The sequence below is a fragment of the Tetrapisispora phaffii genome, chromosome 6 (genome assembly GCF_000236905.1).
Source record: "Tetrapisispora phaffii CBS 4417 chromosome 6, complete genome".
Taxonomy (NCBI): Eukaryota; Fungi; Ascomycota; class Saccharomycetes; order Saccharomycetales; family Saccharomycetaceae; genus Tetrapisispora; species Tetrapisispora phaffii.
This window is the reverse complement of record NC_016525.1, coordinates 427,528-448,185: the sequence shown is the minus strand read 5'-3', so window position 1 is coordinate 448,185 and position 20,658 is coordinate 427,528. Positions and strand designations below refer to the sequence as shown.

The 20,658-nt window shown below is 32.3% G+C and overlaps 14 protein-coding genes across 14 annotated transcripts; 7 read left to right on the top strand and 7 right to left on the bottom strand.

Annotated features, from left to right (window-relative positions):
• Positions 1–19: 19 nt before the first annotated feature.
• On the bottom strand, positions 20–392 carry YSF3 (U2 snRNP complex subunit YSF3; the record flags this gene model as incomplete). Its single annotated transcript, XM_003686068.1, has 2 exons — positions 20–271; positions 390–392. 2 exons carry the CDS (start codon positions 390–392, stop codon positions 20–22), a joined length of 255 nt encoding a protein of 84 aa, XP_003686116.1.
• A 445-nt stretch (positions 393–837) lies between these two features.
• Positions 838–2,226, top strand: INN1 (Inn1p; the record flags this gene model as incomplete). The annotated part of the gene is made up of 1 exon (XM_003686067.1): positions 838–2,226. The coding sequence occupies one exon, from the start codon at positions 838–840 to the stop codon at positions 2,224–2,226; it is 1,389 nt and encodes a 462-aa protein (XP_003686115.1).
• Positions 2,227–2,836: 610 nt separating this feature from the next.
• Positions 2,837–3,925, top strand: TPHA0F01980 (uncharacterized protein; the record flags this gene model as incomplete). Its single annotated transcript, XM_003686066.1, has 1 exon — positions 2,837–3,925. One exon carries the CDS (start codon positions 2,837–2,839, stop codon positions 3,923–3,925), a length of 1,089 nt encoding a protein of 362 aa, XP_003686114.1.
• A 223-nt stretch (positions 3,926–4,148) lies between these two features.
• PGA2 (Pga2p) lies at positions 4,149–4,544 on the bottom strand (the record flags this gene model as incomplete). The annotated part of the gene is made up of 1 exon (XM_003686065.1): positions 4,149–4,544. The coding sequence occupies one exon, from the start codon at positions 4,542–4,544 to the stop codon at positions 4,149–4,151; it is 396 nt and encodes a 131-aa protein (XP_003686113.1).
• A 1,425-nt stretch (positions 4,545–5,969) lies between these two features.
• FUR1 (uracil phosphoribosyltransferase) lies at positions 5,970–6,620 on the top strand (the record flags this gene model as incomplete). Its single annotated transcript, XM_003686064.1, has 1 exon — positions 5,970–6,620. The coding sequence occupies one exon, from the start codon at positions 5,970–5,972 to the stop codon at positions 6,618–6,620; it is 651 nt and encodes a 216-aa protein (XP_003686112.1).
• A 709-nt stretch (positions 6,621–7,329) lies between these two features.
• SRV2 (adenylate cyclase-binding protein) lies at positions 7,330–8,883 on the top strand (the record flags this gene model as incomplete). Its single annotated transcript, XM_003686063.1, has 1 exon — positions 7,330–8,883. One exon carries the CDS (start codon positions 7,330–7,332, stop codon positions 8,881–8,883), a length of 1,554 nt encoding a protein of 517 aa, XP_003686111.1.
• A 249-nt stretch (positions 8,884–9,132) lies between these two features.
• On the bottom strand, positions 9,133–10,653 carry NAM9 (mitochondrial 37S ribosomal protein uS4m; the record flags this gene model as incomplete). The annotated part of the gene is made up of 1 exon (XM_003686062.1): positions 9,133–10,653. One exon carries the CDS (start codon positions 10,651–10,653, stop codon positions 9,133–9,135), a length of 1,521 nt encoding a protein of 506 aa, XP_003686110.1.
• Positions 10,654–11,148: 495 nt separating this feature from the next.
• Positions 11,149–12,951, top strand: EAF7 (Eaf7p; the record flags this gene model as incomplete). Its single annotated transcript, XM_003686061.1, has 1 exon — positions 11,149–12,951. One exon carries the CDS (start codon positions 11,149–11,151, stop codon positions 12,949–12,951), a length of 1,803 nt encoding a protein of 600 aa, XP_003686109.1.
• Positions 12,952–13,216: 265 nt separating this feature from the next.
• On the bottom strand, positions 13,217–13,561 carry FPR1 (peptidylprolyl isomerase FPR1; the record flags this gene model as incomplete). The annotated part of the gene is made up of 1 exon (XM_003686060.1): positions 13,217–13,561. The coding sequence occupies one exon, from the start codon at positions 13,559–13,561 to the stop codon at positions 13,217–13,219; it is 345 nt and encodes a 114-aa protein (XP_003686108.1).
• A 2,084-nt stretch (positions 13,562–15,645) lies between these two features.
• On the top strand, positions 15,646–16,110 carry TPHA0F01910 (mitochondrial import receptor subunit TOM22; the record flags this gene model as incomplete). Its single annotated transcript, XM_003686059.1, has 1 exon — positions 15,646–16,110. One exon carries the CDS (start codon positions 15,646–15,648, stop codon positions 16,108–16,110), a length of 465 nt encoding a protein of 154 aa, XP_003686107.1.
• A 360-nt stretch (positions 16,111–16,470) lies between these two features.
• CIA2 (iron-sulfur cluster assembly protein CIA2) lies at positions 16,471–17,142 on the bottom strand (the record flags this gene model as incomplete). The annotated part of the gene is made up of 1 exon (XM_003686058.1): positions 16,471–17,142. One exon carries the CDS (start codon positions 17,140–17,142, stop codon positions 16,471–16,473), a length of 672 nt encoding a protein of 223 aa, XP_003686106.1.
• Positions 17,143–17,867: 725 nt separating this feature from the next.
• TEP1 (putative phosphatidylinositol-3,4,5-trisphosphate 3-phosphatase) lies at positions 17,868–19,280 on the top strand (the record flags this gene model as incomplete). Its single annotated transcript, XM_003686057.1, has 1 exon — positions 17,868–19,280. The coding sequence occupies one exon, from the start codon at positions 17,868–17,870 to the stop codon at positions 19,278–19,280; it is 1,413 nt and encodes a 470-aa protein (XP_003686105.1).
• Positions 19,281–19,454: 174 nt separating this feature from the next.
• Positions 19,455–19,754, bottom strand: MRP35 (mitochondrial 54S ribosomal protein bL35m; the record flags this gene model as incomplete). The annotated part of the gene is made up of 1 exon (XM_003686056.1): positions 19,455–19,754. The coding sequence occupies one exon, from the start codon at positions 19,752–19,754 to the stop codon at positions 19,455–19,457; it is 300 nt and encodes a 99-aa protein (XP_003686104.1).
• A 346-nt stretch (positions 19,755–20,100) lies between these two features.
• COX23 (Cox23p) lies at positions 20,101–20,643 on the bottom strand (the record flags this gene model as incomplete). Its single annotated transcript, XM_003686055.1, has 1 exon — positions 20,101–20,643. One exon carries the CDS (start codon positions 20,641–20,643, stop codon positions 20,101–20,103), a length of 543 nt encoding a protein of 180 aa, XP_003686103.1.
• Positions 20,644–20,658: the final 15 nt, after the last annotated feature.

Here is a 20,658-nt window from a genome sequence, read left to right as displayed (position 1 = left end):
GATGCTAATGAGTAAACCGTTATTCCTCGTCTAAAGTTCTATGTTTTTGCTGACACATCTTCTTGATTAGATTAATTTTCATATCTCTTTTACATTCCGATTTCATCCCCAGACTAACATATTCCAGTAAACCTGAATGGCCAACGATCGAATTGTATGTGTCTCTCTGTATATTTTTTTGCCATTCTTCTATAGTTGTATTTTCATTCCCAAGACCGACGTACTTCTGTTTGTAAACTTGAAATAGCTGTTTTTGCCTTATTTTTTCACTCTAGTAGAAATTTAGCTAATAGAATAATTCTCATATTCTAATTTTTATTATTAAATGTTAGTTAAAACCATCGAAATTAATTAAATGACGTTACGATAAGCAAAAATTAAATACATACCATTCTTATATTGCAATTAAATCAGATTAATACCCTTATATGTAGCCAATTTATCTGATCTAATATCATAGACTTTTAAGTTAAAATATTCAGTCCAAAATAGAGTCAAGATGTATAGTCTACAGTACCTTCACATGAAATTTCATATGTCTTAAATATCAGTTTGAAATTTGTTATTAGTTAGCGCTTTAATTATTGCGGTACCAATATTGGAAAACTGAAAAATGCAAAATCAAAACAATAAATATAACAAATCAATCAGTGTTAAAAGTTTATATTGATTTTTATATTAGCTCCACCCAGTCAAATGTATATAATCAATACAATTTTTAAACAATATAATTACAAAAGGTGCTGTTAGTAAATATTGTTTAATATCAATTTTGATTACAATCGATAGAACAATAACATCGATCTAAGAACAGTGCCTTAGCAGTAATAATTCCAGATGCTGAATCAATCTATCGATAATGATCAGGGAATGTTGACAGTCTTTATTAGCAAGGCTAAAGATTTGCCAAATTTAAACAAATTAGACAAACAAGACGTAACCTTAAGGTTACGAATTGCCCATATGACAAGAGAAAGCGAAATCCAAAGAAGAGCAGGCCAAACGCCAATATTCAACTATTTGGAAAAGTTTCAGATGACTCCTGATGTGCAACGGGTCATGCATATTGAATTGTATTGTGAAAGAAAGAAAAAAGCACCTCTCCCGATTGGAAGATGTGAGGTCGATTTAGTGAATGGTATGAGAGCAGATCCAAAGGAAGGCTATTGTAGCTGGTATGAATTAAAGCGTGAAAAAAATGAGTTTGCAGGCACAATTTTTATTGAATTAACGTATACACCAATTCTCCCACGTATTCACAAGAGCCAAGATGGTCATAACACAAGAAGAGCAGATGCATCAATAGCAGCTCGCCCGATCCCACCTTTACCACATGAAACCCAATACACGAGAGCTTTCCGCCAAGAAGATGTTCAGACCCCTCCATACCTCATCTCAATTACAATATACTTCGCAATAAATAGATCATCATCTAGATCACCTGAAAGATATATGCATGCTTCCAACCTCAGACATGCAACTCCTTCAGCGTTCAAAAATAGTAATGGTTCATATTACTCCAGTAAATCTGAGAGCGTAGAGGTTGATGAGTTCATTAATACCGAAAGATCAAATGGATCAACAAACAATAATTCAATTTCGAACTTTACCTCTTCTGTAGATACGAGTACCTCGATGAGATCACAAGAATCTGCTGGTACTACGAGTACTAACACAACAGATACCAGATTCCATTTTGCTAATTTAAGGAAATTAAAAGAGAAGATTAATGTTTTTAAAAATCCTTTGCCTAGTTCTGAATTACAAAATGAATCAAATGAATCTCCTGTCGATATTGAGGCTCTTCAAAAGGCCATTGGAATCACTTCTGTAGAGTCAGATAACTCCGATGATGAATATTTACACTCGACAGACCATGATAGTTATGGAGGTAGTAATAATTATCAACGGCCACAGGGTCATACAAGAGTTTCTACTAAGGGAAGCAATAGGTTTTACAGCGAGAAAACAAATGTGCCTGAACTTCCTCAAGTGCCAACTGCCGGCCATGCAAGCAGGAGCCCTACTAATAACTCATACGAAAATTTTTCATCAAGATCCTCTTCAGTCTTGCCAACTTTACCTGAATTGAATCATGAACGCTCACCAAGACATAGAACACCTTCAAAGATTCATTCTCCAGAAATCCCACAATTACCGAATAGCCCTAGGTCTAGGCAACACTCACAATCTCCATCGAGAAGACCACCTCCTCCAAATTTTTAGGAAATTCAGCCGGTATTTCTGGGCACTTGCATCACCATTATTAATTAAAATGGTCAAATAATATTTATAACCTAAAATGCCTTCTTAATGTATTTTTTACCATACAATTATAACTTACAATATCATTAACAGGATTCATTATATAATAACAACTGATCAATAATCACTCTCGATAGTGGAATGAACAATCAATATAACTTACAACTTTTAATAATAGCAATTGACTCATTATTAGTGAATTGTGCACATTGTGAACAATCCTTTACAATCCTTTACAATTCTTTACAATTCTTTACAAATATCTATAATTGTTGTTATAAATAGCGCCAGTAAGCTTTGTTATGTTCTTTTGTAGGGATCGGCTCGAGAGGCTTAGTACATACATTCTCGGCATTGACATATTTTCAAGATTCTAGGAAATTCAATTTCGGTTATTCTTAATATTTAAAGGGTATATATAATGTGCCTTTAACTAAAATTAATAACCATTTTTTAAGAAATTGAATCTCATGTTGGTATTCACAATAGAGATAAGAGAGACGTTTATACGGAAATTTATACACTATTCCACATATTGTCTATACAAAATAAAATACAGAAACGGTAGTCCATGATACATCAAGATGGAACATTAATAATAATTATAAAAAATAAACTGTGTCATCGTGAACTTTTTAATGGTGGATACTACTTTGTTTTCAAAATTGGTAATAAATGTGTAAGGTTTCATACACCAGATGGAACTTTTAAATTTTTTATAACAAAAGAAGAATATAATAAAACTATCGATCTATTCATTTTCAAAAGAGAAAGAATTAGAAAAAGGTCACCAGGAGATAATAAACCATTAACAGGCGTAAATATGATAAGACAAATGGTATCTAGAGACACAATAGATTTTTTGAAATTGAGACCAACATTGAAAGTCGCTACAAGAATTGAATGGAACTCTATTGAGGTAGATTTTATCAACGGAGAAGTCGCCTTGTTATTAGATATCGAGTTCTATCCGACCTTGCCACTTCTTCCAGGAAAGATACGGGAAGCTCATGCATTATCGGAAGGTGAATCAAGTTTAAAACCACCCTTACCATCAAGATATAAAAAACCACTAGTTAATTATACACATGTCCCAGAGCATCGACGGTCCAGCTCTAAACCTTTGAACTATGTCAGGAGCGCATTTTCTCTTTCACATTCTCTGAATAAAAAAGAGCAAAAAAGGTATCAGCTTCATAACGCAGGTTCTACTATTATGCTTGAAACCAAAGAAAACTATAGTATTAGTGACATGAAAAGTGACGCTGGTTATATTCATGGAGACTCCACTTTTAAATCGAATACCACTGACGTAAATCCAGTGTTAATAGCGAATTATATTAGGAAAAATGTACAACCACATAAAAACCCAGATAAGTTATCATTATATACCACTCCAAGGGAATACTTACAAAGTGAATATAATAGACTTCTGCACAATGAAAGCATTGATTTCAGCCACCCATTTAGCATTGACAATATTCGAGTCACGGGATATGTGGGTAATGGTCGTTGGTGCGACAGCGCATTGAACGATTCTTCACAATATTATTATTTGATGAAATATGTCACAGCTTTTCCCAGTCCGAGGTTACCGCCTAAATGTCCGATCAATATGCTCTTGGAAGAGTATTATTTAATTGACAAAAAAATTACATAAATGACATATACCCATATAGAAGAACATCATGAATGGTGTAGATAAATACAAAATACATATACCTACACAAAACAATAAGAATAGACGTTTGAACAGTATCTGTTAATTAAATATTAGATGTAAAGTGTACATAAGCTAAAAATGGGGGCGGGTATGCAAGCTATTGAAGTAGAGAGACATTTCTTTCAATATATCTGTTTGTATGTGCATGGATTCTGTTATACTAATCCTCTAATAATTCCTGGATATCAGCATCTTCATCTTCTATGCTCAATGCGTTCTGTTGTTGTTGTTGTAATCTATCGACAGCTTTTTCAAAAGATTTTTGTTGTTTCTTAACTCTTAATCTTGTCTTATTACCCCAACCGAAAGAAGAAGCAGCAGCTTCTTCCAATTCCTTTTCTTTCTTCTCTTCTTCTTTTGGATCCTCTAGATATTGTTCAGTGTTTTTTTCTGATTTGAATTTTCTATCGTCACGTAACTGAGCAGATAATTTTCTCTTAGCCAATTCCCTTTGAGCCAGATTTCTAATCAAAATGTAGCCACCTAGAATGATTACCAATCTCATAAATTTCTCATAGCTGAAACCAGCTATTAGTTCATTAACAAATTCAAACATGTTTAAATTCTCTGCAATCGTTCTCTTCTGTATATGTGAGTTCAGATTGTCAAGACAAGAGTGAAGCAAGAACACAAATGAAATGAGGGCATATGTTTCCTCTTATATATACCCGATGGGAGAAACAACATCAATTACTTAATAGTCAATAATTAATAATATGAATAAATTACAATCCATTGAAACATTTCTTGGATCAACATCTTCGATGTTCGCTAGTAGAGTGAAATTTCATCAAAGGTATTGGTGCATGTTACATACATTATACATACTAAGTGGGATAACGATGACATTCATGAAATCACATGCAAAGAAAAAACAAAGAGACTAAAACCCCGTAGAGGATACGTGAATATTGAGGGCTTTAAATTTTTTGAGAAGAAAATAGAAAACAGCTTATCTGTGCAGCGTGAGCGTGTGAGCTTAAGATTGAGTAAAGGGTTACCCGGGACTCAGCCGTCTTAACGCTATAATTACAATACCACACTGTTGGGGAAAGTGTATGTTCGGTAGGGCAGAGAAGACAGTTAAGACTGGGGCCGCAGGTAGAGACCTCCTAAACAAGGCTATTTGAATCAATTTGCATCTTCTAGCCTTACAGACATTCAATGCAACTGAACAATGCATGTATAAGAACGTACGTTTGTTCAACTAATATAAATTTCTTCGAAACCATACACCAGGTTGTATAGATTCTGGTGACTCCAGTAATTGCGTTACGATTCTTTTGAATTGTCACAGCGTCTGACATATCCGACGGCCACCGTCGGATATGTCAGACGCTGTGACCCAACGACAGGCTAAACAATTTATCGCCGACGGCGATAAATTGTTTTCGAAAACTTTTCACTTTGGTGTTTTTCAAAATCCTTAACAGATACAACAGCACAGCACAATCACAGATGAGATGAGATGAGATGAGATGAGAACAAGTGAACAGATGCAAATAATATTGTGCTTAATGCCCCAGTACCTACAATCTTCATATATACACTTCTCAGCACAGAGGAGAGGCCTGGAGGATATTCAACTTCAGCTCTTGAATAACTTCAAACAACAACTGTTCACATGAAGGCTGCATGTCTTGTTTTGGCCGTTTTCACCATTTGGACAAAGTAGAACAATTATTTACATCACATAATCCGTTTAGTTGCTTTTCCCCGATGGGCTTTTGTATACTCGATATCTAATTGCTAAAAATTTAGATACAATGAAAGACATCAAAAAAATTTATTATATAAGAAGACACATTTTCAATTTTTGAGCTTTTATAACTTCTTGTGTTCAATTTGTTCTTGCTATCGAATTTTTTTCTTAAATAAGCGTTTTACATTAAATGTATCTATCTATCGTCCTTATATTCCTTTTCGTATTTCTTCAAGCTTTTGTAATACTATCAAAACATACATCGATCAAATCGTAAAAATGTCTACCGAACCATTCAAGAACGTCATCTTATTACCACAAACTAATCAATTATTAGGTTTATACACTATCATCAGAGACAAAAGGACCTCGAGACCTGATTTCATCTTTTATTCTGATAGAATTATCAGGCTATTGGTCGAAGAAGGTTTGAACTACTTGCCAGTTCAAGCAAAGAGTGTCGATACCGAAACAAATGAAGTGTTCGAAGGTGTTTCCTTCATGGGCAAGATCTGTGGTGTCTCTATTGTCAGAGCCGGCGAATCCATGGAGCAAGGCTTAAGAGAATGTTGTAGGTCCGTTAGAATCGGTAAGATTCTAATTCAAAGAGATGAAGAAACTGCTTTACCAAAATTATTCTACGAAAAACTACCTGAAGATATTTCTGAAAGATTTGTTTTCTTATTAGACCCAATGTTAGCCACTGGTGGCAGTGCCATCATGGCCACTGATGTCTTGATCAAAAGAGGTGTCAAACCAGAAAGAATCTTCTTCTTGAATTTGATTTGCAGTAAAGAAGGTATTGACAAATATCATGAAGCTTTCCCAGACGTTAAAATTGTCACTGGTGCTGTCGACAGAGGTTTAGATGAAAACAAGTACTTGATCCCTGGTTTAGGTGACTTCGGTGACAGATACTATTGTATTTAAAGAGAGGGACAAAACATTATCTCATCATTTCGATAATATACAAATTCCTTCCTACTTCATAAAAACTGCATTGAAATAGTAAAACAGATTAAAACTGTGCCATTTGAAAATAAAAACGATCCTTACCAATATCAATTCTAACCTTTGATTAAGAAAAGCAACAGTATTGGCAATTATATAAAAGTTATATACTTCATATGTAACACCAGATTTAAACTACTATCTATCAGAAAACTTCTAGTATCGTTAAGTTAACTACATTGCATATTTGGAGAATACTATTTCTCCACCAACTAATACATTCGAATTATTTCTTATTTGTTCCGGTTGTTATTTTAATCGTTACAATACGATATACAAAAGCCAATCGATGGAATATTCTTACAATCAATTAACTGATCTGAATATTCATCATATATATTTATATCAAGTTATATCTTAAATCATATTAAACTTATGCCATGGATATATCATTATCGACGATTGCCGAATTAGGACCCCATTTCCCTATATTGCGTAACAACAAAATGCAGGGTATTTATTTTAATCTCATTCTATAAGAACATTTATAAATAATCTATAAATTTAACATATTTACATGTGTATGTCTCTGGGAAGTAAAGTGTTAATTGTTACAATAGACATTGAAGCTAGTCGTGATTCAAATAATTCGTATAATAAAAAGGAGAATCTTCCAATATTGAATACAATGACAGAATCAAAAGGTAACGTGCCAACATACAACCTAGTAAAATTATTAAAGAGATTAGAAGATGCTACTGCAAGATTAGAAGATGTAACTTTATATCAAGAAGGTTACGTCCAATCTAAGATCGAAGCTCTAGGTAAGTCTACCGCTACTGACTCTCCTGCCAGCAAAACTATCTCAACTCCTGCTGCTCCTTCTGCAGCTACTGCTACACCAGCACCAGCTGCCGAGGAAGATGTCCCACACTCTATCGAATACTTTGAGCAATTAATAAATGATCATGTTAAACCATTGACAAAGTTAGCTACAGAGATAGATCCTGTTGTGCAGAGTGCAACTGAAGAATTTGAAGCAGCATTTGTGTCACAATTAGAATTTTTGAAGGCAGCTGTTAAGTCTAAGAAACCAGATTTAACTTCGCCTGAATTTGCAAATGCTTTGAAGCCAGTTAGTGAAAAGATTATGAAAATTGGTGAAATAAAAGATACCAATCGTCAAAGTAAATACTTCCCACATTTGAATGCATTAGCAGAAGGTGCCCCATTATTCTCCTGGGTCACTGTCGGTAAGCCAGCTCCTTTAGTTACTGACTTCAAAGATGCTGCTCAATTTTGGACCAATAGAGTTCTAAAGGACTTCAAAGCATCTGATCCAAAATCAGTTGAATGGGTTAAACTATTCTCGAACGTTTTTGATCAATTAAAAGACTATGTTAAAGATTTCCATAATTCAGGTGTTTCTTGGGCTTCAAACGGTCTCGACTTGAGCAAGGCTTTAGAAGGCGTTTCTTCATCTACCCCAGCCCCAGCCGCTGGTGGCCCTCCTCCTCCTCCTCCACCACCACCTGCTGCTGTCTTTGAGATTAATGACACTACCGCACCAAAGGAAGAAGGTGGATTGGATGCTGTTTTTGCGCAATTGAACCAAGGTACAGATATCACCAAGGGTTTGAAGAAAGTTGACAAATCTCAACAAACACATAAAAATCCAGCTTTACGTGCTTCTTCTTCAGTGCCTGTTTCTGCCAAAACTCCACCACCAAAGCCTAGTAAGCCTAACACTTTGAAGACTAAGAAACCACCAAGAAAGGAATTAGTAGGAAATAAATGGTTTATTGAGAACTTTGAAAATGTTCCAGAACCAATTGTTATCGAAACCAATAAAGACGAATCGGTTTTTATTGGTAAGTGTACTGGTACTATTGTTCAATTGAAAGGTAAATTAAACGCTATTACTATCAGTGAATCAGATTCCAGTAGTGTTATCCTAGACTCAGCTATCTCTGGTTTAGAAATTATAAAATGTACCAAATTTGGTATTCAAGTCGAGCAATCATTGCCTCAAATTACTATAGATAAATCAGACGGTGGTAGTATTTATTTCTCAAAGGAATCTTTAAATACTGAATTATTTACTTCATCAACTACATCAGTCAATGTTAACTATCCTGTAGGAGAAGACGATGATTATGTTGAATTCCCATTACCAGAACAAATTAAACACAGTTTTGGAGACAATAAGTTACAATCATCTGTTTTTGAACATGTTGGTTAACCGTTTGAATTGATTTTACATCTTATTATGTATGTCTTTTTTCAATTATAATAACACAAATATTATTTTTAGATTGAATTGAGCTAATGCATATTAATCTCCTTAAATATAATCTTTTTCTACATTATTAGACAGATAATTGTAATCGTTATAAAAGAATTTTAGTTTATTAAATATTTTGTTTATATCACTATTTACAGGTTATAATAACAAGTTATGATTCATTGATGCTTGAGAACAACAAATGATTTATTTACCTTTCCTGTTGTAAAACATATAAGCTCTTTCGTGTAATGGAGTATCAAATGGAGATATAACTTCAGAATGACCGGGACGAGCTACTGGGTTTCTCAAGTATACAGCGTGACATGTCAAAAATGATATTTCTAAATGATGTGGTAAAATGGCAAATGGGGCTAAGAATGGTCTAGGTTTCCAAGGTGTAAAAAATGGCAAGCTAGAACGTTTGCGACCCCAGACATGGTGTTGATTAGGTAATTTAATAGATGTTTGGGCTAGCTGTTCATTATCAGCTAATTTTGCAAAGTCTAATTTTTCATGAGCAACTAAAGAGTTTATCCAGTTTGAATCAAATGGCAACTCATTAGATTTACTATCATTTTTTGCTATTTTATAATACTTTCTTATAGCTTCTGAATATTTCTTCTCTAATTCAGAAAGATGCTTTTTCCCAGTTCTCATTGAAACCTTTTGCGAATCAGTCAAATTCTTCTTAATGTTATCACTTGGGGATAATAAATCCTTAACCAAAGTACTTATTTCTTCTTCAGACTTTGCTTTAATAGATTCAAAATCAAATAACTTTGAATTGGAGAATTCTTGATAACATTGGGTAGCCAAATTCTTTAGCGTGACATCTCTTTCAAAAATGGATTCAAAGTCGGCGTCAGTTAGATTTTCAACTTTTCCTGCAGACTCGTTTGGCTTTTCTGCTTCAGTAGATGCATCTGATTTTTCAGCTTTATCGTTTTCTAATCCTGGTGCTTGTTTAGGTTGTGTTTTGATTATATTTTTTAGTAACTCTTCTGGTGTGCAGTTACGTAGCTCTTCAAGCTCCTTTGCATCCAATCCTTTCTTATAATTTTCAACCAAAGTCAGATATTCTTTTTTTTCAACAGAATCATTGGATAATTGCTTAATCTTTTCTATTCTCTGTTTCCAAGCTTGTTTAGGGTTTTTTTTAGCAAATTCTACAAATTTATTGTGTAAAATTATCTGTCTTTTATCCACATTCAAAGCCTTCTTTAAATCTGGCTTTTTAGCACCTAATGCCTGTAACACCTTTTCTTGTTTAACGTTAAATACGTCACCTGGCTTTAAAATAAAACTGGGATGTTTTACTCTAACACCATTTACGTGCACATTACCATGCAAAATGAATTGCCTCGCCTGCCTAATGGAGGAAGCAAACATCGCTCTAAACAAAGCAAAATCTAATCTCTTCTCCAAGACAGCATATGTCTGTAACAAATACGGAGTATCTTCAACTTTACCACCACGCAAGGATGCATCTAACTGAGCAACAGAATCCAGTTTCGATTGGAACATAATTTGCCATCTTCCTTCCCTGATATGTTCACCATGGTAAGATCTAGTCTCTTGTTTTGCTTGCCATTTTTGTTGATACAATGTCTTGGTTCTAAAACTAATTTGTGATTTCTTATAGAGATTAAACAAATTGTACTTGTTAAAAGAAGCACGCACACGTCCTCTACTCAACGACTTCAATAGAGTCCCTTTCTTAGGCATTGTTTGTGCAGTAATGTGGTGTCCTTATTATATTGAAGGGAAATCAGAATATGCAATAATAAACTAAAATTACCTTTAATAATTGTTCTATAAAACGTATATATATATCTATACATATAATGAAATACAATGGCTAATCCAACCTTTAATTATTCAAATCCAATTCGAGATACTCTATATTTGTCAATTGGGTACATATAGATTACATTTTCCAAGTTCGTTACAGTATGATTATCGACCTACAATGTCAATTGAAGCGTTGTTCGTAGCTAGTGATTCAAGAAATACCAATAACTTCTTTGCTTTAAACAGGAAGTGTCAATACTAAATTGATCAAAGGTACTCGCATTGGTATTTATCTGTTCAATTATTTAATTAAAGTATACCATAACTTCATATTCTTTATTTATTATATCCATAAGTGTTCAAGTCACAAAAATTGTCAATCCAAAGAAGTGGAAGGAATCATAAGATAAATATTGTGCTAGAGACAAAATGGTAGAATGGACCATAGTCGATGAAATAAGATTCTTCAGATGGGTATCTGAATTCAAACCTGCAGGTGAAACTAAGGACTCAAATGTGTCAGCAATTGTTGAAAGGATGAATAATCCGCAAAAATTTCCTGTAACGTTATTGCAAAAAGATGTTGTAAGAAATGATAAAAAATTCTCTGCCGATGATATATGGAATAAATTAAAACAATATTACGATATTACTGAAATGGATAAAATAGAAAATAATAAATGGGGTATCACATATGATAATGAAAACGATAATATAGTAAAACCTGTCATTGCTAATGACTCCGCTAGTACAAAATCGGAAAGGGAAGTAATATTGAAGCAAGATCAAAAAGAAAGTCAGTTGCCATGGGATGAATATGGTGATTTGCTGGTTGATAATGCACAAGAATCCAATGAAGTTGGAATAAATAAGGAGTCTAAGGATAGTGTCAACGACATTGAACCGGCTAGGAGTACTGATGTGTCTAATAATCAAAACGAACAAAGTAATATAACGTCTGAAAAGGTATGCAATGATAAAAAGGAAGACAAACGCATCAAAGATAAAACAGTTAGCAATGACTCTGTAAAATTACAAGATGACACATCAGAACCACTTGGCAGTGATGATATTGAAGTGCCAGTAGTCAAGAAGGAAAATACTAATAAACAAGCCGAAGAAGAAAAGCAGATAGAAAAGGATGAGAGTAATATAAATAAAGATTTTGAAGGAGCAGATATTGAAAAGATAGAAACAGAAGCTGTTGAGGAAGAAGTTGTTGAAGAACAATCAGAAGAAAAAGAAGCAGGAGAAAAAGTAGAGCGTAAAGACACCAAGATTGCAGAAGGTGAAGAGGTTCACACTGGTACAAATGAAGAGGTCAAAGGAAATACAGGAAACAGTGAAATCGAAGATGAGGAGATTAGTAGGAAGCATGAAATAGAAAGTAGAAACGAAGATGAAGTAATACCGAGAGTCGAACCTGTAACGAATGAAGAAGACAAGATAACATCAGAGGAGATTGAATCAAAAGAGAAGGAACTTAAAGACGACAAGGCTTCCGAAAATGCTCAAAAAGAATCAATAACTAATGAAGAGCCTTCTTTATTAGAAGGTACTCTTAATGAAAATAATGAAGAAAAAGTTAAAGCAAAACAAAATGCTGATGTCAAAATGGGATCAGAAGATAATAATGAACTTGCTAACGGGGAAATGGATATTGAAGCAGTTAAAAGAGTTAATCCAATTAAAGGCATAGATACATCTAATATAATAGCAACTGACGGTGATAATAACACTGTTGAAGAAAAATCAATTCCGCATACTAGACGATCAGTTAGAGTTTTGAGAAAGGAAAGGAAACATCCTGTCGATGAAAACCAGACTAAAGCTATGGACGAGAATAGCACTGAAGCATCAAAAAATACGAAAGATGAGAAAGAAAATGATGATGAAGTTAAAGACAGTAGAGATAAGAGTGATAATGAAAAGAAGAACAATACTGTTAGTTCAGAGGAAACCGAAGAAGTAACTAAAAATAATAAAGATGTTTCATCTGATAACATAGCGGAAGAGCTACAAGATAATGTAGTTGCAGATGAGAGACCACTAGCCAAGAGAACTAGACATGCATTCACAGTTGACACCAATAAGACTAAAGAAGCAGTTAGTGAGCATGATACAATTGCTCAAGAAAAGTCTCAAAAGAGAAAGAAGGGAAAAGTTGATCAACCGCCTGTGGCCTCACGTTCTAGCACTAGAGTATCAGCTAGATTGAGAAACAAAAAATAAGTAATCCGCTTTGTATTAAGACTTTAATGTAAATTAAATTAATTAAATTTACATTAATAAAACCCCTTCGATATAACTCACCACAGGGACAATATATTGTTTTGAATGATAACTTTCATATATAATTCAATCAAATAATTAGTAGTTCAATCGTATTTTTAAATAATATAAGAATTGATGACTCCTCCTTTATAGAACTTCATAAACATAAGATATTTAATTATATACATACATTAAATAACTATGCGTTGAAAAAGCAATTAACTTAGTTAACCTTTAATAATTCGACATCGAAGATTAAAGTAGCATTTGGTGGGATCAAACCAGGGAAACCTCTTGGACCATAAGCGAATGGACCTGGAATGGTTAATCTAGCCTTTTCACCAACAGATAACTTTGGAATAGCAGCATCCCAACCTTTGATCACTTGGCCAACACCAATGTTACATTGGAATGGAGAACCTCTGTCAACAGAAGAATCGAATTTTTGGCCGTTTTCTAAAGTACCAGTGTAATGAATAGTAACTAAATCACCAACCTTTGGGAAGCTAGCACCATCACCTGGGGTGATTCTGTCAATCTTAACGTTACCTTCAATGACTTCAGACATTTTTATTATATTTTTTTTGATTATGATACAATTGTATACTGGTATGTTTTGTAAATCTTCGTAATGCTGAAAAGAAGGAAACAAAAGCAAAAATTTCACGCAATTATTTTCTTAAAAGTACCAATATCTAGATACGTTTAGTTAAAAGACCATCCATCAATCGTATATTGTTCATGCAAGCTATGAAGTTAGATCTTAATTGTGCTGTAAGTAATTGATTTTGAGGAAAAATTTTAATCTTCTTCTTTTTTCTTGAATTTTGGAATTAGCGGAAAGACGTAGTTCGAAGGTATACGATGAACAATCCATTTTTATTACCATTGTCCTTCATCATGGAGAAGGCAAAGTATATAAGCTTATATTATGCTAAGGATTTCATTACATTTACTCTTATACAAATGTTGTGATATCATTTGGAAGGTCTATCACTTTGTGAGCTGGCTTATTTCAAATGTCCTGAACAATAGTACAATGGTGAACATCTTATCACCAAGTAATGGTGGCTGTGTGTTATGGCTCTAAGATTTAATCAGTAGTAAAAACAAAAATCTGATAGTGAACACATTAATCGTAATATATATCTTCAAGAAGGAACTTGTGAATAGTTCATGTGTGTACATATGTGTCATTATTCCTGGCATACATGCGTCTTTTTTTTCTTGTCTTCCATGCCAAGGTAAAAAGAAAGGTGTCAGTAACCATAGTCATACAAAGATCATTAGATAACTTTCGTTCTTCTTTCTTGTTCTATTCAAGAGATTATATAAATATCATATTATGTATAACTATTTAGAATACCATCAACAGAAAAAACACTCCAAGCACCGTTTCTTCTTATGAGGTCCAGGCTTGCAAGACATCACTGGAAACAAGAAACAATTTTTGGTGTTCCTTTGAAAAAGAAATTATAATGGATTTCGTAAAAATGTTTGTATATAAAGAGCAATAGTGATTGAAATAATTCAGATGTTCTTGGTCATTGTATTAATACCGAAGCCTGTTACAACCTTATCTTTAAGAACAAAGAAAGACATCGTACCATATAAGAAAATAAAACAAAAATGAAAATCTCCACAACATTAGCCTTCATCTCCATCACAACCTGTGTATTTGGTTATAGTTTCACTACCAGTACAAGATATCCCGTCACAGAGTCAATTGGAAACGGCACTAACCCAGATACCGCGGTTCATACCCACCATCACTATAAGAACGTCACTGCCACCTCTGACGACTACGATAACATGACTGTTGCTATTGATTCGGATGCTTACGATTACGGAGACTTGACAGAAAGTGTTGACGAGCCAGTAGAGACGTACTGCGAAGGCTCCGAGGAAGTTGGTTACGAATCATCTGAGTTTTACAATAATTCCAATGAGACTCACTACGAAGAGAGACATACTGTCGAACCAGACAATCTTTTACAGGAATACTTCTAATATTCCTGAAATAATAGGACCTATATTAAATACCAATATTTTATAAATTTATATTAAAAAACTTCAATACATTCTTTACTAGTTCTTTATTCACCAAGCACCAATATTATATAGAATAACTTGCTCTCTCTCATAAAATCGAATGGGATCTTCATCATCCAAACATAATCCTAACATGTAAACTACTGAGCAAAACACCAATGATTACCAACCCAATACAAGAACGATACACTATTTAATATATTTATCACTAACAATTACTGACGCTATTTAACTATATATACACATGTGTGTCCGTTTGTCTGTGTGTGTGTCACATGATGTATCATTTATTACGTTATGTCGATAATCAGTATTTCCCAAGTTTTTGAATATACGCACTTTTCCAATGATTCGATGATTTTACACAATATAATCTTTTCAATATTGAAATATTTACAAGGTAACAACTAAAATTGTAATGAAAGGAAAGGTTTACTTTCGGTGTTAATTAACATTATTATTAGTTCAATAGTTACTGTCAGGTAAATTAATAAAGATATTTAGTTTTCCCGTTTATTGTTTAAATTACTGTGAGTAGTGGAATACATACAAAACTAACAAAAACAACAGAACACAAATACATATACATATCTATTCATCATGGTTGAGTTAACAGAAATTAAAGAAGAAAACGCCAATGTTGAAGTTGACGGTCAATCTCAGCCAATAGTTGAAGATTCTATTGTCAATGTTACTAATAAACAAGAATCTGGTGAGCTTTCAGATGATGAATTTGATAGTGATTTCGATGATGATTTCAATGAAAATGAAACTTTATTAGAAAGATTATCAGCTTTAAAAGATATTGTACCACCAAAGCAAAGAAATATTGTAAGCAATTGTTATACAAAGACAACAAGCATCATTAAATCTATCTTTGCAAAGACTGGTTCTGTGACTTGGGCTTTAACAACTTCTGCTTTATTGTTGGGTGTTCCATTATCTTTATCTATATTATCTGAACAACAGTTGATTGAAATGGAAAAATCATTTGATTTACAAAAAGATGCTAATGACATTTTGGCTCAAGGTGATTCTCAAACTAATACTAATCCATTAGCTTAATTTTACGTTCCTGTATAAACTATTGAAAAAGAAGCTAACATATATCAATATTTCACCATTAGCAAACTCTCAGTTGATTCGGTTTTTTTCACCAGATTAACTGAATCTATTATATCAAATAATATTTTCATTTTATTCCGTGTAAATTGCTTCCATTTATTGCATTGGTTTACAAAATTTATTCATTATATTATAATATAAAATGAAATTCACTTGTATATACACACATATATATATATATTAAAATAATAATAATATAATATTATATTATAATCGAAAACAGTTGATGAATCTGCCCCATTCATTTAAATGATGTATATATATGTATATTGAGCAGATAAAATGAAAATGCAAGAATAATTATTTACATGTACTTAACATGTTCGATACTACGCCTAGTAACTGAGGGTTTTCACATGCAGCAGCCACACGCTCTTTATCATTTAATTGTTTGTTAACTTGGTTTTCACTTTGATGACTTCCTTTCGTTAATATAATAACAATTCTGAATCTTGAAGGCAGCGATCTTTCTAGTCTTACCCTAATTCCCAATCCAATCAGAGTTGCTAGAGAACAATGTGTGATAGTTGGTGTTATTCTAACAATAACATGTGCAATCTCATCTCTTTTCCCACTATCGATAACTTCGATATTGTTTAAATTAACAATAGCTAGTTGAGCCAAAGATAAAGGGTGTTCAGGATCAGATATGCTTGCTATCAAGTCAAAAATCTCTTGTCTATCTATAGGATCAGATTCTTCTAAATCATCCTCCATGTCTGTACTCTCATTTTCATCAGCATCGGATACCAATAATGGGACTGGTTGAAGTGCTAAAAGTTTATCTAGTAATTCGATATTTTGTAGAACTTCAGATTCAACTGAATTATCTATCTTTAATAAAAGGTTTTTCCTTTCCAGGTTGGCAATGCTATCTGAAATACCTAGTAATAGGTCATTAGCATCATTTTTTCTAGTTGGAAGTTGGCTATCATCCAAAATTTCAGGATTCTCATTGATAAATTCTGACATTTCAACTTGTTATTATGTTTGGTACTGATAGGACTATAACACGGTGAAGCTATAAAAATATAATAATACAGATAATAAAGTTCACTTGCTGTGTTTATCTTTTTATAATATAATACCCTTTAGGTTGATTCTATTGACTGTAACTAGGACTGAGCTCAATTTTATATATTTTTATAACTTGAAAATGTACTTAGTAAGCTTATATGTGATCAAGCGATGTCTCTTCATCGGATACATCTCAAATAAAAAGAACAGATTAAGAATACAAATAAATAAACTATTGATTGGAGTAGTGTATTTATAACACTAAGCAGCATAATTATCGAATGCATAAATATAATGGCATATTATAGTTGGTAAAATTGACGTATGGAGAGCTCATGACAGCTCTCTTAGCTGCCGTTCTTGAAATGACACAATATCTTTAACAATTGAAGTATAGAAAATATACTGTAATATATACATTAATTAACAAAAGATAATGGAAATTTAGTCTTATCATATATATTAAAAGTAATATCAGGTTTATGTGCTTGGTTTGTATTGTACTTCGAGGTTTTAAGTATATATATTTTTGCGTCTTAAATTGTATTTTAAAAAACAGCAAAGAGTATCTGAGGAATATAAATTAAGCAGTGTCTAAAACTAATGCTTTTAATATTTTATCTTGCTTATGTTAATAAAGAATAATCACTGTTTAATCCCGACTATAAAACTACCATTGTATGAAGGATTCTAAAAATAAAACAACTTCTCCAGTTAGTTTAATATTAAAGAAATGTTTTACCTTTCCTATGAATAGATCAAAACAAAACAGTGGACATACATTAGATATTTCGTATATTCTACCTAATCTAATTGTCTGTTCATATCCAGCTAATCACTATCCTAAAGTGTTTTACCGAAATAGTTTACCTGATCTAATTGACTATCTAAATACTACACATGGTTACCAAAGGTGGAAAATATACAATATTAAAGGTGAACACACTAAGACAGATTATAGTGAAGAAGATGTTTATGAGATATTAGACAACGATTTAAATGTAAAAGTGAATTCATTAGATTTTCCAGGTAAATTTATTAGTAACAAAGAAGTTGGAATTATACAAAAAAAAGAATGTGTCTTAAAAAAAGGTTGGCTTGATCATTGTCCTCCGACTTTCTTAAGAATGCAAGAAATTGTTGATGATATCGAAGCTCAATTGAATAAAAGTGAAAAGAATGTTGCAGTTGTGCATTGTAGAATGGGTAAAGGTCGTTCGGGTACAATCGTAATTGCATACTTAATGAAAATACTTGTATGCCCATTAAGTGAAGCAAAAGATATCTTTCAAAATGCACGTTTTAAGATTGGAATATCAAAAGGTGTCACAATTCGTTCTCAATTAAGATACTTAACATATCATGAACTATTTTTAAACTATGATATGAGCAAAAGGAAAATCCTTTTAGAAATCCTAAAGAATAAAGAAAATTTATTTCATTTTCAATTAAGCTCTATAGAATTAATTAACCCTAACAGTATTATTATACCACCAAAAAGCATCAATTTGGTAACGATTAAAGTTCAAACATATAATATGGATATGAATGACCTTATCCAGCTGAATAGTTCCGCTAAATTAGAAGATGGCTGGAAGCTAGATATTTATAAAAAAAACTCAAAGTATAGTGGGTATGATGCTTATAATAATAGAAGATTGATAATTCATTGTCCGCTAGATATTCCTTATGACGTTAGCGATATTCGAATTATTTTTGGAATAAATAATAATTGCAACCATAAAGGTAATAACGAAAAACTGAAGAATAATAGTAATAGTAACGATTTTGAATCATTCAATTATAATATATCAAGTGATAAAGATAGTATCTCAAATGTTATAACAAATTCAGTTACCAATCGAACTTCTTATTCAAGGGTTTGGTTCAATTTGTATTGGGAATCATTAAAATGTTTACAAGCATTAAGTCAAACTAATTTTCAAATAGAACAGTTACTATATGAACAATTTTTAGGACGTGAGTTTCATATGAAAATCAATTGGAATGAATTAGATGGACCAAAAGGAACTAATAAGAAAGGGATTAAGTTATTTGATATGGCAATAATTAAATGGAAAATAAAACAATAAAAACAAGTTTATATTATTAATGTTGTGTTTCTGGCTAAATTAAAAATGTCATTTTATTTACATGTATGTGAGCAAAGAATAATTTATTAATAGAATAGATATATATGCATGCAATATTAATTCTTTCTTTGTCCTTGATTTTCAAATAATAGGGAATAGAATATTGTTCAAATTTCAATTATAAGGCAACAGTTTTCTTAACTTTGATACATGAGTTTTATCAGCATATGTCCTGCCACTTAAAGTTTTCAAAGATCGTTGAGACCATCCTATATTACCATGTTGTCTGCCTGACTTACCTCTTTTGAAAGTATCTAATTTGGATATGTATTTCCATCTTTTAGCTGTACCTTTGTGTGTTTTCATTAAAGTTCTTCTAAAATCTAAATGAAAAACATTTTTATTATTGAAGATGTTGATATTTTTCGCATTAATTTTAGTAATTGAGTTTGCTAGGGAGCCAATCATTGACATTGTTCTATTGTAAAGGGTTGTGTCTATAATTACTATATACTTTTCTTTGTTATTTTAACGTTCATCTATATAGAATAGTATCTAAAAAATAAATATTAAATTGTGATTGTTTGTCCAAATACATAATCAATAATTGTTATAAATATGTTGAAGCTAATAAAACATTATTTTTCAATTGCTAATATTTTTCAATTTTCAAATTTCATCCTTTTTTGTCTGTACTGTATATATGTGTTAAAGGAAAGCGTATTAAGTTAATATTAGTCTTCATTATATATATATATATATATATATATATATTTATACTTGTATAGTTTTTGATTTACATGTCTATCTACATAATATATTAGATTCCCCAATTACCATCTTCATTGTTTCTTCTTGCTCTTAACCATTGTTTTTTACATTCTCTATAAGCATCAAAATATGCCCTGCATTTATCACGATCGTAATCATTCATGTCAAGACATTTGAAACTCATTTTTGCAGATTCATCACACGGATCATAGTATTGTGAGGAATCCTTTGACATGAATCTATATTTTGCAAATGAAGATTCCGGATTATCAGGATAAAATTTAAATCTGTTTTCATTTAAAGTAATGTCAGGTTTTGTAAAATCAACAGATTCCTTATTCGTTACTAGAGATGGATCATAACTATCCTTTGTTATATCATTCGATCCATTGTTATTATTACTTATATGATTATCATCACTCATAGTAGCAAGATATTGATTTGTGTTGATTGATGCGGAATGTAGCCGGATATGATGAAACGACCTCTGTTTTAACCGTATTGTAATGTTCGAAAAAGCAGATATGGATTCGATGGGTAGGAATGGCAAAGTGCTCGCATTATTGATCCATTTATCCGTTACTACATACATTACATATATATATAT